At 35.4% G+C, this 12,976-nt stretch overlaps 1 protein-coding gene across 1 annotated transcript; it reads right to left on the reverse strand.

Moving 5' to 3' along the window:
- Window positions 1–5,021: 5,021 nt before the first annotated feature.
- Window positions 5,022–12,614, reverse strand: LOC121873605 (putative serine protease K12H4.7; the record flags this gene model as incomplete). The annotated part of the gene is made up of 6 exons (XM_042377248.1): window positions 5,022–5,615; window positions 7,860–8,029; window positions 8,580–8,712; window positions 9,412–9,533; window positions 10,496–10,687; window positions 12,439–12,614. Coding segments are annotated over 6 exons (906 nt in total), but the record flags the coding sequence as incomplete, so codon positions are not given.
- Window positions 12,615–12,976: the final 362 nt, after the last annotated feature.

Consider the following 12,976-nt stretch of genomic DNA (forward strand, 5'->3'; position numbering starts at 1 on the left):
TTATTATATATAAGCAAAACCATGAGTCCTTCTGTGTTTATATTTACGTTAGAGTTGGTGGGCTTATTTGTTATGGCACCTAATAACATAAAAACATTATATTTTAAACGGTAAAGCTACTTGCAAATTATGGTGTGAAATTAGCATTGGTATGATGTATTATGTGAAATACCAACCTATTATACCTCAGACTCAGGATAATGTAATATCTCAATCTTTTATGATACATGAGGAGAAGAATACAGTGTCACGAAGCCACATTGATGCTTCCGGACTCAGCCTGTCAACACGCTACAAGTTACTAATTGGATTTCACTTCCATCCTTCCACAGATGAGATTTATTATTACCATCAACCCTAATGTTTTAATCAGAATTATTTAAGGCTGAGCAAGACAAGTAGATACAAATATGTAACTTAACCAAACTAAGAATAACAGCCTTTGGTGTCCAGGAATTGCTACAAGGTGGATGGAAATTACCGAATCATCCAAATGATTGTTTAACTTCTTTCCTCTCACTGCTGCTGTCAGGGTTCGATTCCCGCTTGGGTCTGATGTAAGCAAGGTAATATTGAGGTATTATTATTAACTGCGGTCGCAAGTAAGATATTTATATTTATTTTATATATTTAATCAGTGGGTCCAATTAAAATAAAACAAAAAATCTCCATTCCATACATTTATTGTACAACTTTTAATACCATCATAAGCCTTCAAAAATATGTAAATAAAAATTTCATTTTATTTTCATTAGCGTAGATCCTATGGGAGTGAGGCTACCTGTTATCTACCTACCTTGTGATGTCCATGTGACGCCAGGGACCGTGACAGGTGTTCTCCAGGTGCTCCAGTACTAACACTTGCTCCATGAAGGTAAAGATAGCGAGAGACTTGGCCACGTGTGGAACAGCCAGGATCTAACCATAAACAATAAAATACGGGAAATTTTTATAAGACTAATGGTATATGTGAGTCCTATATTCAAATAGGTAGATAGACACTCCACAAATAATCATAGACCAAAATGAGCTTGACCAGCATAGTGTGTAAAATACTGTACTAGTAGTCTGAGACCCAAGTTTGTTTTTGAGTGGACCCTACACGGTGAGCTGCAGGAGGTTTTAAGGTTATTTTCAATAGATTATGTTGGCTTGAGACAATTTAAGGTGGGGCCAGTGCTAAAATTTGAACTTGGGGAACCTTAAGATTTATTACAGTGTTTAGTTTGTTGCTCACACGTTACAGGGAAGGGGGGGGGGCACACATAAAAAAATCCAAACCTCAATAATATCTAATTGATATGAAATATATAGGTTTTTTTTATTGAATGGCATTAAATGTGCTACATACAATACATGCCAGATGCCAAATACACATTATAATCTACAATTTACAAGATACTATTTCCAGCTTAATGACTCACAAATCAATATCAATCCTCCTCTTCCTCTCATTTACTCAACATCTCTCCTCTCCTTCCATCTTCTTTACTTTACTTTTATCCTCTTTGCCACTGGCCTGTTAGCCGTTTTGGCAGTCAGTCATGTTTCTGTTACGCACTGTGGCAAGTACTGGGCATGCACTGGCTCCTGAATGTATCTGAACCTGCTCCAGTGCTGGTCAAGTCTGGGCTTGAAGCAGCTCACACTCGGTGCCATCACAACACTCTCTGGCAGGTTATTCCAAGAGTTCACAACTCAAACTCCCAAAAAGTTCACTCAGTTTTCTGGCCTTGTGGCTTCTTCAACCCCTTGTGGGGCAGGCATCCGCCAGCTCCAGGTATGGACACTCGACTGAGTAGTGCCCTTTGAGATGCTTATACACCTACGTTGGGTCCCCCTTTGCCCATCTGTAGTATAAGCTAATCTCTGTATAACTGACATCCCGAAGTACAGGCACTACTCTGGTGACCCTCTTTTGGACATTTTCAATCAACCGACAGTCCCTAGCATATCTCGGGGACCAGATGGGGTGACAGTACTCAAGGCGGGAAAGCACCTCACTCTTGAAGATCGTTATGAGGGATGGACCGTCTAGATATATGAACGACCGTCTTATAAGACCTACTAATTTAGTTGCTTGATTCACCTTCTTCTCACAATGGCCCGAGAACTTCAATTCATTGTCAACATACACAACCAGATCCTTTTCGCATTTAGTCTATTGCTACTGCAGTTTCTTCGTCCCGATGGGACATAAGATATGCCTCCTTACCGTTGGTGCATCCCAGGTACATCCTCTTACACTTCGTGACATTGAGTCTTTGCAGCCATTTCTTCGACTATTTTTTGAAGCGCAAAGAGATCATTCTGCAGCTCTTCACAGTCTGCTTGGTTCTTAATTTCCCTAAATAACTTGATACTGTATTGTCCACTCCACTGTGAGTACAGGCAGCAACAATACAGGGACATTCATTGTGGTACTGTAGTGTGTGTGTGTGTGTGTGTGTGTGTGTGTGTGTGTGTGTGTCTGTCAGTCTCTGTCTGTGTTACTATAAAGTCAAACTGACACTATGGTTTAATAATGTTATTATCACCATTATCACCCTTATTATTATTATTATTGTCACTGGTGCAGTAACTCACAGCCATGCCCATTGCCATAGGGAGCACTGCTCCCCCAGTTTTTACTGCTGTTTCCCTCCCCATTTGAAAATGGACTGCAAGTCAACTAATGCTACTTATGGATCTTGTTTTCTAAAAATTGTGTATATGAAGTAACATTCAAAGTTCTTTGTTGGCTTTTTTGTACATCATACTACAATAAAAAATAATTTTAGATGTATTGAAACACTTCTCAGAGACACACATTGTTTGATTTTAAGTTACACTGTACTACCTCTGTGAAAGTGAAACTTAAAGGGAAGATTTTTTCACTGTGTGAGTTAATGTTTCTCGCTGAGTGCGCCACAACTGACCTCCAATCCCTTAATCATCGCGAGTTTTTCTTCAAGCTGTTCCAGTATACACTGTCTAAAGATGAAAAGCTTAGTAACATTTTTCAAACATTTCCAAGGAATGCATTTTACATCTCTGTTCAGATACAAAATTAAATAATTCAGGCCATGATGGAAATTGTCATAAAAAATATAACAGCTGACATCAAAGAACCATACATATCTTTCTTTACTATCAAGCAGATAGAATAAAAGATCCGACAAATACAGAAAACATATCCCTGGTTGTCCAGTATGTAAAGAATGGAAAATTACTGTACATGAAAGTTTAGTAGGTATGCTAACAACAAATGCTTTGGATACAAGTTTATCTTGTGCAATATTGCAAACTTTGAAGGACTGTCACAGTGATATGACAGTGCTTCTGTAATGTCAGGAAGACATGGAGGTGTTCAAAAGAAAATACAAGATCAACTTCAGAAAGAGGTACCATATGTGCATTGCAATAACCATCAGCTACATTTGGTTATAGTGCATGTTACTGGAGTGCAAACAGATGTTGAAATATTTTACACTACTTGCAACAATACGTACAACTTCCTATGTCATCTAAAATTGGACAGAATCTATGATGGGACTAAACTGAAGTGTCTTCTTGAACAGCGGTGGTCAGGTCAACAATTATAGCTAACCATGAAAAGCTGGTGGCTGTACAGTATACTGTACTAATAAGCCTGTTCTTGTAGGTGTTGGAAATATGCTCCCCCACCTCAGCCAAGTAAAACCTCCACACCTCCCAACAAAGCCCTCATCCCTCTCTTTCCTACCATCACTCCTATTTGCCACCATTTAACCCATGACATTTTTCTGAAAGTTCTACTAGTTACAATATTAATATTAATAATAATAATAATAATAATAATAATAATGTTACTCAAAATATGAGTAGGCAAGACAAAAGAAAGGAATGACTGTAAGTGCATGTGGTTTACATATGTGTCTCTGCAATGAAAGTTATACTTTGTGTTGTTGATATACAGAGTGTTGCGGAAACATATTTCATAATTTGGGGATGTATTCCCGAGACATACAAAGGGATAAATGACCCCATGACCTTAGTGTCAATACCCCATAGTTTCAGAATTTAAAATGATTTTAGAAACAAAAAACTTGTATGTACAGTACAGTAGATTTCATTGTAGTCATCTGGTAGCCGCATCCTCTAACCTTCAACATATTTTCTATACTGTACTGTACTTTATTTCATATTTTAGGCCAATTTCAGAAAATTCCTGAATCTGGTTTGTTTCTGGCCTCAAACTTGCTGCATATCACAATACTGTACTACCTGTATTAAATAAAGCACTAAATATTGTAGTTAATGAATGCAGGGAAGATCAGCTAACCGAGTACTTTACTCTAGTTTTCCAGGAAATTTTCACAAAATAGCTTATACCATATATAAACTTCCTTGAACCTGTGAATCAGAAATTTCTATAATCCAGCTCTGATGAAGACTCAAGGTTGTCAGATCAGAGGTTCAACTGTGTTAACCTGTAATTGGATTGAGTCGAACCAATAAAATTTAATTGATAAATATACAGTAGTGGTATAAATACCTTTACAAATACCCAAAACAGAATCTTCACACTGCTTCATTTAAGACACAGAAAATGGAAAGCTGTCAACCATGTTGTAGATTTTAGAGCAGTAGTTTTTATGCATGTAAATCCCAATTCTGTTATGATGTAGGGTGCCTAATCAAGTGTTTAATCCCATTAGTTTGCATTAGCAGCTAGTGGCTTATCCATCTCTTTGGCAAGGATTGTTTACTTATGACAAGTACACTCAATGTGTACTCCTTTCATTGTTGAGTGTGTGGGAAGGGAACTCGGTTCTCTATTCCAGTTAAGAATAAAATCAAGAGATGCCTAAGCTTGTAAGGCAAATGTTCTATCATTTATTCATTCCCAAATGTAATCTTGGCTACAGTGCCAGTGCATTTAGATGTATGTTATCTCTATTGTAACATAATGTTCTCTGAAGTGGAGTAATAAGTTGCTTTTTATTCTAGCTTCCATGCTCCTAATTCAGAAAGGGTTTTCTTGAAAAAATAAAAATGAAACAAATCTGGAAATTTAATAACTGTTGTCCATAATTTCAGAATGCCTTAATAGGTACAACAGTGATTAATGAAACACCTGTCTTTTGAATAAATAAATTTGTTTATTAAACTTCTGAACTTTGTATGATATTTGCTGGTGTACTGAAGGACAGCTAAAATCTGAAATACTGTACGAGTATAAATTTTAAGTAGAGATAAAGTTTAGTTAATTCAGGTAAAGTCAACTTATTTTATTTAAAAACCTTAACAAACTTTAAAATTCAATATAGTCCAGGTTATTATGAATAATACTGAAGAGATTTAAACACAATACAGTCCAATTAGTAAAGTGCAATTTCACATTAATATAAATTTTCATTTACCAAAAACTTAACTGCAAGTATTAAATGCAAAGGTAAAACTTAGTGTTAACATTAGGTTTTTGTAACCTATACCACATCCATTAAGTGGCAATAATTAAAATTGAAGATGAGTGGCACTTCATTCCTCATTAAGCCACTGGGTAATGAGTTGGTATACCTCCTCCCTGGCAGCTGTCAACTGAGATGGATCGTCTGGGGAGTCTGGGTACTCATTGGCACAGTGGGCAGTTCCTTGTAATGAGACAGAGAGTTATCAGAATTTTTTAATTAGTTTATTTGGTCCTGAGAATCAAAATTTAAGCTCATCATTGCATAATGTCATTCTTTCCATATCGATATTTTGCACAAGCCAACAGAATCCAAATACTGTACAGTACAGTATTGCAAAATTCCATATATGTAATATGTGTACAGTACTGTACCATACACCCATCCCTCACTTAGTATGGGAGATATATTTTGAGATGAGGTTCTGCAAAGTGAATCCAGTCCAAAGTAAAAGGTGGACTACGTACCAGACCTTTCCACAAAAAAACTTATCTCACAAAACATGTACAGGTTCTACCTCTCTAGTCCGGCAACCTCGGGACCTGACCAGTGCTGGACCATGGAAATTTCCGGACCATGGAAATTCACCCTTTTCCTGGATAGATAGTGACTTGTGCATACACTTGGAAGCACTAGCACCACTTTCACTGCTTCATGGTCTCTTTGAAGACATATTGAAGGGTTAAATGTTGTACAGTAGGTTCTCAAATTTCGCGAGTTTTTAATTTGACGTTTTTTATTTGGACAAAAAAAGAAACACTGCACAATTTAAAATTTTGACGGCAAAAACAATTCATTAATAATACGTGGAATATTAAAACACACGAGGAGACGAGACGGTATTGTTTTCGTTAATGTTTACAAAACCAGTGACTGATTGGTTCTACATATAAAACTGAAGAAAATAAGACCCTGGTTGTAGCTGTAGTAAACTTAATATGGTTGTTTTAAGTAATATTATTTAATGTTAATAAATGGAACAATGGAAGTAGCTAACCATTAATGGTAAAAAAAAAAGTGAGATCACGTATGTAAGTGAGCACATGTGTAAACATATCGTCATTACTCTACATAAGAATATAAAAGCAACACTTATTTACTGTTCATATATATTTTAATTAATGTTTCTGAATTTAAAACAAAAATTCTACCCACCAGTGGTGGTAAAGTTGAAAACATAAAGACAGCCAATGTTGTTGTGTGTGTTTTTACTCAGATGACGAAGTTGCCAAGCCATCAGGTTCAACTCTAGCTAAAGCTGTAGAACATAAGAACTTTTCTGTGTTGTTTTTAGTTTTTATTTAGCTTTATCTGTGTCATTTTTGTTGGTTTATTTGGATATTGCTTTATTACAGGTAGTAATTTGCCAAAAAAGTAGGGTAAATAAGGCCAAATTTAGCCAAACATCGATAGTACAGTACCAGACTCAAATTAATTTTCTCTATGGGCAAACTAAAATCGTTCCAGACCACGGGAGTTTCCGGACCACAGAATGCCGGACTAGAGAGGTACAACCTGTACATCGCCCAAATGAATGATGTCCCAATTTCCAGAAACTTTCAATCAGACAGTGGTATCTGGCAACTACCAACTCACTTTATTTTTGCTTTTAATTTTTTGAGGTGGAACACAATTTTGTAAATTAGTAACAGAAATTAATTAATAAATGCTAAAGCAGTATTGTATAAGAATATTGTAAGAACAATTCACATACTGTAGCTAAAATTTTAGTCCGTACAGTATATTTTTTAACTAAATAATATGACATACAGTACAAGACTACCGCTTGTGTAAATTAATGTTACAAAATTTTATTGAAATTATCATAATAAAGAAAAAGAATGCCAGTACAGTACAGATAAACACGATCTGCTTTATCGCATCTTTTTACTTTTATCCTCTTCACCACTGATCGGCTCATTAGCCGCTTGGATGGTCGGTCACGTCTGTTACACACTGTTGGCAAGTAATGGCTCCTGAATGTATATGAACCTGCTCCAGTGCTGGTCAAGTCTGGTCTTGAAACAGCTCACACTCGGTAAATTGTTTCAAGAGTTCACTATTCTCACTCTGAAAAAGTTCGCCCTCACAGTTTTCTGGACTTGCTGCTTCTTCAACCTTGAGCTGTGACCCCTTGTGGGGCGGAGGTCTGCCAGCTCCAGGTATGGACACTCGACTGAGTAGTGCACCCCCCCGTACTAACCTCACATCCCCCAGTTTGGGAACCACTGCTCTACACTCTTCACTCTCAATTTACATTGTAAGACATGGTAACCATATAAAAAACAATGCTGAGCAATCTTAATGAGTACTGATGTTACCTTTAAGTAAAAATAATTGAACTGTCTGAGGGATAATTCAACATGTCACCTTGCTATAAACATGGGAAATTAAGACATGATTTTAATACAATACAAAATGACTTACCATTTATATAGATGGCAGTGGCATCATTGCTGATATCGGAAGTAATCCCAAGGGCATGCCAGGGATCAATAGAGCCATTGGGGAAAACAACTCTAGTCACTTTCAGGTCCCGTCCTCCAAAGATTGTGTTTGTTCTCTTAACACCAGCTTCTAGGAGACTCAGGTTAAACCTGCACAAAAGATAATTTGTTATACAGTAATAGCCATGGGGAGGGGGGTGGTCTAGGAGGTGCCACTTAATCATATATAATCACACTTGACACTTAATGAGTTACACTTACCAAAAGAGTACAATACTGTACAGTACTGTACACCACTCACCAATTAATTCACAGGAATGTAGTACACTACAGTTATTCAAATTTCTTGAAATGTATATATACTGTACTCAAATTATAGTTCTATTTATTCTAATGTGGGTGGTCATTTAGGAGTACATCAATACTTAAAAATACAGATAAATAATCCTTGTTTATCACAAATTTGTGTACAGTACTATATTGCAATTTCAGTTACCTTAATTTTACAGCAATTTTCCAAGCTCCTGTGAGTTAGCCATGATTACCTGCAGGCAGCTCTCCAGCTTTCACCTCGTCAAATAATATTAAAGCCACTTATTAAAACTTTGTGGAACCCATTAAGCAAAGTGGAAGATGCCATAAACAGCTGACTGCAAAAATAAATAAATAAAGAGTAATATAGAATGGCAATGATACTTACTTTGGTCCATAGATATCTTCACACTGCTTAATGAAGAACTCAATGGGAAACTTGTCTCCAAATGGTTGGTTTTCCGAGTCTGAACTCTGATAGAACCCATACTCTGTACACGTTTGATACATCCACGCTCGACCTACAGGATGAAGAAAATAACCTAGATATCTTACTGCACACTAACTTCATTTCCACTGTGTTTAAAATACTACACATTATGGATATGATGTTATTTCTATATATGTGTGTGTATAAGTCTAAGTACTGTAGTTCCAAATAAGGATCAACTTGATCCTCAACCACCAAGTAAACCAAAAGTGCCTACCTACAAGTACTTGTCAGATCATCATAGATGCTCATGTGGCCAACTAACAGTTCTTTGCTAAGCTATTACAGAGTATTTATCATTTAATAATTCAAAATCCTTGGGCCGTGTACAAGGGGATCCAGATTAAGCGAGTCCAAGTTAGAGGGAGTTTATTCTACTGTACTTGTACAGTACAGTAGTATTTGACTGCAGTTAAGCCTCTGTAGCAATGGTGTTAGTGCAAGATATGTGGTTTAGATGCAGAAACATTCACCAATGCCTGGAAAAATTCAGTAAATGTGCAATTTTTTCTGAGGATAAGAGAATTTGTATCAATACTGTACCCGGAAATCTCTCAAACCCAGAAACACTCTGTACCAATTGTTCCAGCTAATGGGGAGATTACTGTACTTTGTTTCTGCTAAAATCAGACACAGCTTAGTGGTAATTACTGTACTGTAGTTCAATTTGCAGACAGAGAGATACCTGGATGATGGTGTAATGGATACACACATATATTGATACACTTACCCCCAACAGATTCATTGTTTTCCCAACTGGTGGCTTGCAGTTCCTCTATCATGGCATGGTATGTGTGCTCTAGACATGGCTTCCCATACACATCCAAAATCATTGAGTTGACGTCTGCATATCTAGTAAAAATATTGTAATACATTAGAAGAAATTTATTAATACTGCAAATCTCAGGAAACCATAAATTTATCTTTAAAATCAGCATTTAAAAACCTAAGCATGAAACAGTTTCAGTACTGTACCTGTACTGTCAAATGGTACTGTATATGTATGTAACTATTTTCTAGGTAAAAGTCATGATAGCTTAACTCTGTCCAGTGATATTCAGGTTTCCGAGCATATTTTGACAGTTACCTGTACAGGTATTTCCATTTTAATAAATTAAACTATAATTCACGATTTGATAATTCGTGATGTCTTCTGGTACCTACCATGTGTATTATTGTGCCTCCACTGTAATAGGTTCATGGAAATAGCATGTAAACATTATTTGTATTGTGTTTAGCCAGGTCAGAGTCAAGAGTTGGACATCTAAATTCTCAACATTTTATCAAACTTAATTAGGTTAAAGAAAGTCAGACAAAGGATTTTTTTCCAATAGTGTAGGAATAAATTTTTGTGAGTGAGTGTGACTGCGTAGCTTAGAAACAATATCATGCATAGACCTGCTAGTGTAATAAAAACAATATAGTACTGTACAGATGTATGTTTTTAAATTATTTTTCTCCTCCACATTACTCTGATGATTATTAAATACAGTAGAGTTTTGAAGATCTCATCCTCTGTTTTGCTAAATAAATATACTGTAGTAAATTAAAGCATACTGATGTACAGTACAGTACAGTACTCACTTTATCTGCCATCAATGAGATTTTACCTGTTAGCTAAGTGTGCCTATATTATTTCCTTATTTACTTGATTATCCCTTAGGAATAGTAAAAAAATATACTAGACTGCATATATTTGTAACTCAATCTTTAGCAGTGAATACTTTCAGTGTGTTAGTAAAGTCACAAATCAATAAATCAAGAATCATTATGTCAAACTATGAGAAACTTGAATATGTTGTTCTGTGTCATACCTGTCAATAGGCTCTTCATCTTCATTCATCATTATGCCACATATTGTGTCAATGGTGATGTTAGTGCCCTTGACTCCCTCAAAGGCTCGGTTGTCTTTATTATATTGTACCACATCTTCAATATTCTCTGCCAGCAAAGAAAACATATTTGATACATCATCTGCTATCCGTGCATCCAAAGGTGTGCAGAGTCTGTGAATAGAAAGTTGTAAGTAGAGAAAGTATTACTGAAAACTTCAATTATGTTAAAGATTTTATAATACATTTTAATGTTATTCAATCTCATGCAATACTGAAGTGAAAGTGAAACTGGGTCCCTTAGGCCTGGTGGCTTGATAGGGTCAGCATTCAGCATGTATCCAGCACACTGAAAACTAAGCCTTTGATAAATAAGGAGACATCATAGCTGGCACCACTATACTCCACCGCCGTCATTTGAATGTCATATTAACTGTACTGTACTAAACTATTATGTACAAACAAAAAACCACAATTACATGGACAGTAAACATCCAGCAATACGTCATTTATACAGACTTCACAAGAACCAAAATAACGTGTACACTCGGTAAAAAAAGTATCTTTCAAGAGGGGTCTGATGAATTTGGAACTGAACAATTCTGTTGTCTCGCTAGAGTTGGTAGGCGTGATTGTGAGACATTCCCTACCTATTACGGTAGGCCTAATTTAGTTATTTAATTCAAATTATGAAATTACAATAGTTTGTTGCATTTGATTGGTGAACAACAGTATGCCTTATGAGCCTTTATCAAAAACCTTCCTTTGTGGTGTCATTTTGTTTTGCACAAGAATTGTAAGGTATTTTTTTTACTGAGTGTACATAAATACAGTACTTTTTACCTCCCATATTTTGCATACAGTACACTGTACCGTACCATTCTAAGGTTTGCACATATGCAGCTGCCATTACTGTTTGATTTTACTGGCATTAATCTAACACATACTGTAATTACTTATTTGATGGAAGTGATCACATTGTTTTGAGGGTTTAGAAAGTTCAGATGTGAAGTTCATAAAGGTTATACAGGTTGACAACCCTTTATCCGAAATTCCGAAAACCGAAAAGCTCTGAAAGCCCATCCGGGCACAGATCACTGATCCACATCAGGGCCTGGGGGAGGAGAAATGTAATAGTAATAGTAATAATAATAATATAATAATAATAATAATTATTCATAGTAAATAAAATTTTTAATAAAAGTACACCAAAATAAAATAATAATAATAACAATAATAATAATAATAATAATAATAATAATAATAATAATAAAATTAATAATAATAACAATAGTACTGTAATAATAAAATAATAATAATAATAATAAAGAAATACAAGAATGAAAAAAGTTTCAAAAGTGAGAAACACGACCTAGACCTATGAATTATTACTGTATTATTATAATTTTTATTATATTTTCGCCCCCCCCAAGCCCTGATGTGGGTCAGTGATCTGGGTTCGGGTGGGCTAATACACACACATAATAAAAAATAAAAAAAAAAATAAAAAAAATAACCATTCTGAAAACCGAAAAACTCCAAAATCCGAAATGTCTTTGGTCCCAAGGATTTCGGATAAGGGATTGTCAACCTGTATACTGAACAATACTTAATATATTACCAGTATGTGCATCAAATGCATACAATTAAATTTATTAATGTACAAAAACTATTAATTTATCATTTGACCATTTATCAGCTACTGAAGGTAATGTATGCCCATACAGGAATATAGCTAAAGAAGGTCCACAATTCAAGAAATAAAACTGTACGTATTCATGTATTGGTGTTTATCAAACTGTTTCCATCTTATGGTATTGCATACCAACCTTTGTTTTGATCTGTAAATAATTTTTTAAGTTAATGAACAAAAATGACATTTTGTATTGACCCATGGACAGACATAAAAGGTTGGAACTATTAACCTGAATTCTGTCGTGATGGTCCGCCAACCAATTTGGTGAAGTAATAACATGTCGAGCTCTCGGTGCGCTTCTTTGATTTGTGTGTTACAGTCTTCACTCACAGTGGCAAGAGAATCACGAACCACCTCTAAGTATTCTGTATAGAAGTACAGTACATGAGGATTTTCAGAGACACGCTAACAAATTTTTATGATCAAATGTTAGTGCAATATTTTCATTTAATTCAATTAGAAAAATACATACTATAAATAATTTCTTTAGTTTGGTACAGTATTTACATCAAAGGAATAATGCTAATACAGTACTTGTACTGTACTAATGAGAAAAATTAAAAGTAAATGTTGATGTGGACTTGACAAAACATTTGAGGTTAAGTTGATTTACTATATTTTGTATTTTTTGGACATCTCTGATTTCTATAAATTACACTAAATGCTAATTAAATTTCATGACTTCCAGGTGTGTAATTTATATAATAAATATAAATGAATGAAGGTGTGTATGAACCCTGTCTGCCACACATACTGTACAGTACTCA

Source organism: Homarus americanus, unplaced genomic scaffold, assembly GCF_018991925.1.
Source record: "Homarus americanus isolate GMGI-L3 unplaced genomic scaffold, GMGI_Hamer_2.0 scaffold51640, whole genome shotgun sequence".
NCBI classification, from domain to species: domain Eukaryota; kingdom Metazoa; phylum Arthropoda; class Malacostraca; order Decapoda; family Nephropidae; genus Homarus; species Homarus americanus.